Source organism: Salvia splendens, chromosome 4, assembly GCF_004379255.2.
Source record: "Salvia splendens isolate huo1 chromosome 4, SspV2, whole genome shotgun sequence".
Classification (NCBI taxonomy): Eukaryota; Viridiplantae; Streptophyta; class Magnoliopsida; order Lamiales; family Lamiaceae; genus Salvia; species Salvia splendens.
The window spans coordinates 31154158-31161570 of NC_056035.1; the positions used below are offsets into that span (position 1 = coordinate 31154158).

At 35.0% G+C, this 7413-nt stretch overlaps 1 protein-coding gene across 1 annotated transcript; it reads left to right on the forward strand.

Annotated features, from left to right (window-relative positions):
- Nucleotides 1-3742: 3742 nt before the first annotated feature.
- On the forward strand, nt 3743-6665 carry LOC121800964 (gibberellin 2-beta-dioxygenase 6-like). The gene is made up of 3 exons (XM_042200450.1): nt 3743-4194; nt 6049-6364; nt 6435-6665. Exons 1-3 carry the CDS (start codon nt 3743-3745, stop codon nt 6663-6665), a joined length of 999 nt encoding a protein of 332 aa, XP_042056384.1.
- The last annotated feature ends 748 nt before the right edge of the window (nt 6666-7413 follow it).

Sequence of the window (7413 nt, forward strand, 5' to 3'; positions counted from 1 at the left end):
GAAAAATATGATTTGTATATAGAAAATATTTATTTGTATAATAATTATTGTTAGGTTTATACAATTTGTATAAGAATTATTCTTTCAATGTGTATAATATTATTTATTAGTTAACATATACATAAATTTATAAACATAAGCAAATCATTAATGATAAATAACTAATGAATAATAGTTTATGTAATAATATTTGTTATTATTACATAAACTATTATATCCTATTAAGTATTGATATTTTTTTAAGTATTGATAATAATATTGGACATAATAGTTTATGTCCAATATTATTTATGTATTTATAAACTATTATGTCCAATAATATTCTATAATAAATTTATGTATTTATGATCAAAGCAAATTATTCTATTTCATTAGTTATTTATGTATATGTTTATAAAATATCAATACTTAATATTGGACATAATAGTTTATGTAATAATAACAAATATTATTACATAAACTATTATTCATTAGTTATTTATCATTAATGATTTGCTTATGTTTATAAATTTAGGTATATGTTAACTAATAAATAATATTATACACATTAAAAAATAATTTTTATACAAATTGTATAAACCTAACCATAATTATTATACAAATAAATATTTTCTATATACAAATCATATTTCTCAATAATTCATTATTTTTATCAATCAAGAAAAATAGAAGACAAAAGAAAGTTTTGTATCCCACATTGGAAAAAGATGAATGAATGCTCTAAACATGTAGTTATAAAAGAAAATACTTCTACATATTTTGTCCTATATCAAAAGGAAACATAAAACATTCAATGAAGTCTCTATAAAAGAGAAACATCCAAGAATGATTTTGTACCACATCGAAAGTGGAACATAAAATATTCAAGGATGTCTCTATAAAAAAGAAACAACCAAGAATGATTTTGTCCCACATCGAAAGTGAAACATAAAACATTCAAGGATGTTTCTATAAAAGAGAAACAACCAAGAATGAGTTTGTCCCACATCGAAAGTGGAACATAAAACATTCAAGGATGTCTCTATAAAAGTGAAACAACCAAGAATGAGTTTGTCCCACATCGAAAGTGGAACATAAAACATTCAAGGATGTCTCTATAAAAGAGAAACAACCAAGAATGAGTTTGTCCCACATCGAAAGTGGAACATAAAACATTCAAGGATGTCTCTATAAAAGAGAAACAACCAAGAATGGTTTCTTAAATTCGCAAGCCCATCAAATATATATGGACTATTACGAATTTATTGTATTCATTTGTTTGTAAAAATTGATTTTAAATATAAAAATCAATTTTTATAAATAAAAAATATATTTTTTTAAATTTCGGTTGAACCGCCGGTTCATGAACCGGAACCGGCGGTTCAGTAAAAAAACCGGCAGTTTTGAACCGCCTTGTGAACCGGCGGTTTTTTGAACCGGAACCGGAACCGCCGGGAGGTAGGCGGGCCGGTTCAGGTTCAAGCGTTTCTTGAACCGTGAACCGGCGGTTCATGAACCGGAACCGGCGGTTCGTGACCCTTGTGCATGCCTAAATGTGGTGAAGGGAGTAATTGGGCCATGCCGAATTATTTTTGACTTTTGGCCTCAGATAAATAAATTAGAAGGAGAAGAGAATGGGTCAATTAGTTAAGCTGGGCCGAAAATTAAATAGTCTGGGCCAGAATAATTAAACCTTATATGGGCCTAAGAATTTATTTCTTGGATTAATTTCCTAAGCCACAGGAGAAAAGAAATATTAAGCCGTGTGAAATAGTATTCAAAAAAATATTTAAAGCGAACTTTAGTAGTCACAGGAAGTATTTTTTTTAAAATACTTAAGATAATGCGGGAAAATTTAATACCTGAACAATTCGGCCAGATTATGAATAAATTAATTCTCCGATTTAATTAAGGAATTAAGATTTCTAAAGTTTGAAAGAGAGGAAGAAATAAAATAATGAGCTCACACTTAGGCATGCATGCATGCATCCTAGATGAACAATTACTTAAAGCCTAATTTAAGTATATTAATTTTTGTAAAGGAACGTCGTCGTACGACGCGTAATCTCAGGACAGGAAAGCACCAGTTTGCAAGAGTTTAAGCAATTGAGGTGGGCTTATCATCTTTTCTTTCAAAGCGTGTTTTATGTGAAAACGTGATTATTTTGAATGAGTTGTCATGCCCGGTTTTTTATTTATGATTACCTATCTGTTGGCTACGCCAACAAGTTAAATCGAATTCGGTTCCCAGTAGGGCCGCAAACCCTACTCGGACTAGTGTACACACAGGGACCGTGAGCTAGCGCCAAGTTGGCCGGCCCAGTGATCGTGGAATGTGGCCACATTCCCGATTCACGCAGTTAAGATATGGTATATCATCAGAAGTTTAAAAGACTGCAGTCTATTTCAGAAAGAAATAACAGATTTTAGTAACTGGGACTTGTTTTCAGAAAAACCCCGTGTTCACTCAGTTTGGCTGACAACTAAAAGAAAAAAAGTTTTCGACATAAGCCCAGAGTATACCAAGTACTCAGCCCTGCATATTGTTTTCCTTAATGTGCAGGTTGATCGGTCGAGACAGAGGAGGTGTTGGGACAGAAGATTAAATAAATAGAAGGATAGCTGGTGTAGTATGTCTTCATACATATTACATCTGTCTTCGTACTCTTCCGTTGCGTAAACTTAGACTTGTTTTAGTAAAGACAATATCCCAGAATTCACTCTGATTTAGTACAATGTTATCTTTATCACTTTCAGACAATGTTTCCTTGAATTAAGTTATATTCATGATGACTTGAGACAGTTCAGTATGTTTAATCGCGAAGTAGCTACACTTTCTCTGACTAGGGAGTTGTGGTCGTGACAATTAGTTAATGGATGCTAATCATCTTTCATTTTTGGATTTCATATACATAATTTTACATATTATGAAAACAGTAAAGATCATATGATAATGTGTCAAAAGTGCAATAATGATATCGATAAATTAATATATTTTTATATATAAGCGTGACTCGTGGTTTATAAATAATTTATATTAACACATAACATGGATCATGGATATGTGTGTATAGAATAGATATAAATATTAAATTTGTAATCTATCAATACTAAGTTTAAATAATTGGATAAAAGCATTTACAGAAAAGAAAATTTCTACAATTAAAGAATATGATCTAACTGCATAATTGAGCAAATTACTCATCGATCCTTAATATTACTCCTCCCGTCCCATAAAATAGTATTCTTTTCCATTTTGATTCATGACAAAATTCATCTACTTCATTTTGACAAGATTTTCTCTCTCATGAGATAGATCTTATCTTTTACGTACTTTACTACTTGCATGTTAAAATTTGTGTCGTGCGCAGTCGCTGAGGGAGTATTATGTTTCAATAATAAAGGGATTACCATATGCACTAATATAAACATCAGATGTGCATTTTAATTTTTAAGATGAGTTGTATATAATTAATATAATAATAGTACAATATTATTTAGTTTGATGCTCTGTCTATATGCATAAATAATATACTTTATTCCATTATGCGTAAACATCTCCCATGTCCATTTTGTTGATACTAGATGCTATAAAGCACCTTTACAACACCACAAAAGTTAGAAAAAATAAATACATTTCTCTCCCACCAATGCACAAACTTTATAAATAGTGGTAACTTCAATATTGCCACTTACATTTCCTAATACAATCAACCAAACCAAACCAAACCAAACCAACCTAAATAAACTAGTCTTAAAAAAAATGAATTTCTCATCCTACCCTCCCTTGTTCCGCCCACACCACAACGGCCAATCACACTCGGTCGAGCAGAACTCTTTCGAATTCGATCTGGCTCCATCCGCACGGCTTCCAGTGATCGATTTCGAGGCCCTCGACCGTGCACATCTGAGCGAGGTGTGTCGCGAGTGGGGCATGTTAAGGCTGACCAACCACGGCGTGCCCGCGGAGCTGCTGAGCCAGCTCCATGACCACGCCAGCGAGCTATTCTCGTGTGACTTCGAGTCGAAAGAGGGGATTGTTCCCACCGCCCCTATGCTCTACTTTTGGGGCAACCCTGCTCTCACCATGTCTGCAAATGCTCACCACAAAGCCCCTCCTTCTAACAACCACCACAACTGGCTTGAAGGCCTCAATGTTTCACTCAACAACATTTCTCATTCCCATTATCAAGATCCACTCCTTGAATCTTTCAGGTTGGTTCGCACGTGTTTTTGTTTTTGTCTTTGTCTTTGGTTTGCTTCTTTTCCGATTTGATGTTTTGGTCCATCCTGCACTGCAGCCCCGTCACACATCTCTCCACGTGTTATTATACTATTCGCCGATTAGTAGGTATTTTTGTTGATTAATTTCTGTGAATTCGCGATGGCATATAAAAAAAGTAAATGGTTTGTTATTTTGCTGATGTGTGAATTTGTCCACCTGTGATTATATGATTTGGCAGCTATTTGGAATCCAAACAACCAATTAGTAGCTACTCCTCTCGTCCCAGTTTAAGAGTCATATTTTGTCATTTACATCCGTCCCAATTTAAGAGTCTCATTAAAAATTTACCATATTTGGATATAAAATGTAACATCATTGTTCATGAAATTTACACTCAAATGTCATTACTTTCATAAAAATAAAACAAAACAAAATCCTAAATATACGAAAAGTCGAAATGGTCTCGCTTTCCACTACCTCACTTCAATTATTAGACACTTGGCGAGGTTTTATGAACGACAAGCGCGAATTCGGATCAAGTTATATGGACAGATAACTGAACCGATTGGATCAGTTAGCAAATGTCGTTGCCACTTGATCAAGTCGATCTCTCTTTTGCTCGTTTACACACCAAAGTAATTTATAACTCCCAATTTTGCACTACTTTAACAGTAAAGCGGCAAGTTCGGGGTCGATCCCACAGAGAAGTTGGTGTATCAAGTGTGTGAATAGTGAACCGGGGGTTGGCTGCTGCCACGCTTCGACTTGGGAGTTTTTAACTACTGATTTTGCTCTAGACAAAATTAAACTGGCTAATTTGAACAAGGTAAATTTAACTACTGGATCAAGTGCATCATAACTGGATCAAGTGCATCATAACAAAACTGAAACTAAAGCAGTAAACGCGAGGATGAAAACGAAAACAACTTCGATTAAACTAGAACAGTACAGCGTGAATTTTAAACTAAGCTAACACTCTAGAAATTACGAAAGCAAGTAAAACCGAGAAGAGCCTCGGCGGGAAACTTAAGACTACGCCGACAGATAACAAGTATTCTGCAGCGCTTCTTCAGTCGCCCTTTCTAACTAAACATTACTTTATCTAAGCTAAGCTAAGCTATTCTAGAGAACTGAACTAAGCTAGAGAACTAAGCTAAACTAGGCGGAAAGTAAAGGATCAGATCCCTTTCATGTGGTGGCACATTCTCTATTTATAGGCTCGGCACGAACTCCAGCTGGATAATGATCTTGGCAGGGAATATTCGCTCATGCTGAGAGTGAGCGACTCATTGATTGCTACGTGCTCTTCTTCTAGAACGACGACGCTTTTCAGTAACAAATTCGTGACTCAGCTCCGTCCTTGCGTCTCATATATCAGCACGTGTCCCCTTCTAGAACGTTGTCCTTGATAACAGAATACTGCGCACCATCCAGCTCATAGCCTCGCGTGTCCTTCTTCTGACATCCAGTGGTCCCCTCCTTAACTGCTTGATTACTCCCCTTGATCAACTTCCCCCGAAATCTGGTTTTTTCGCCTATTGTACTCGCTTGATCAGTTTGGTCTTGTTGCTTTGGTCAAGCAGCATTCCTGCACATTTAACACTTGCTTTGCACGATAAACCGATCAAGTAGAGTACATTTTACCCTTAAACCGATACATGAAATGAGTTTTATCAACACTCCAACAACCACTACCACACTTCAATTATTAAACACTCTAACAATTTTTGCCCTGGCTAAATTGCTCTCCTAAATTGGGACGGAGGGAGTATTATTTAAATAGCATATCAAAAAAGTAAATGTTTCTTTAAATCGTGAACAATCTAAAATAGCAAAATGGTCAGGTGTTTACTAGAGGAATACGGGAGGCATCAAACAAGGCTGGCAAAGGCCATATTCGGCGCCATGGCCGAAGACCTCGGCTTCTCGCAGCCCAAATCAATATCGTATCTATCTCCGGCCACCGGAATCATACGCGTGTATCGCTATCTGCGCTGCCCGGGCCAAAGATGGGGCATCCCTGACCACACAGACAGCTCTGTGCTGTCCATCATCCACCAGGATCAAGTGGGGGGGCTTCAAGTTTTGAAGAACAATCAGTGGCTGGATGTGGGCCCCATCCATGACACACTCATTGTCAATCTTGGGGACATGATGCAGGTGTCTTTTTAAGATTGGCTTTCCAATTTTTTTGCTTTTTTGTCTTACTCTTTTGTGTTTTAACTTTTAGGCGATGAGTGATGACAAATATGTAAGCGTGAGGCACAGGGTGAAGGTGAACAGGGCGAGGGAGAGGGTGTCGATAGGGTATTTCGTGTTCCCGGCTGAGGATGGGGTGATAGAGGCCTCCAACTACGAGCCTTTCACTTATGCAGACTTCAAAGCTAGGAATGAACTTGACCTCAAGATCCATGGTGCCAAGATTGGGCTTCCTAGATTCAGGAAGGAACAATCTATTTGACCACCATTGGTCAATTGGGGACAGGTCCTAGTACTCACACCATGGCTGTCTGTGTCTGTGTCATTGCACCTTTTACATTTTATTACATAAAGAAGGGGAAGGAGACGAAAGAGAGGAGGGAGAATTAGAAAGACTGCTGTGTGGGGTCCTCTATTGATTTACATTTTAATTTCTATTGTCATATAAGACGTTATATACTCCTACTAATATAATTTCTAGTTTGTTTCGAGATTTGGGAATAGTGGATATAAATCTATAATGAATAATCAAATTTGCATTTTTTTAATTTGTGGAATTATACTACTTCATATGCTAATTTTCTTGCATTTATAGGATAATAGTATTAAGTTTATAGGATAAATTTATGTGTTACTGTGTTAATGTATATATTTTCTTTTATTTTTGTTTTCTCATTTTAATAAAAGACTATCATTTTAATCATTTTCAAAAGACAATTTTTTTTTAAGTAATTGTGAAAAGTTGAAAGTTTATAATTTAATATTCTAATTCCAAACATAATGATATTGAGCAAAACTTTCCTAAATTTATTAATTTGAATGAATATTATAGTATCTCATATAAAAAATATATATTTTGTATTTGTAATTCAATAATGTAATTGGGTTTTCATCATTTTATAAATTTTTAAAATAAATAAAGGAGGTAAGAATAATAAAAATATTACTGTTATAGATATATATACTATTATTTTTTATTGTATAATTTTAGCACCGACTTATTCAAAGTT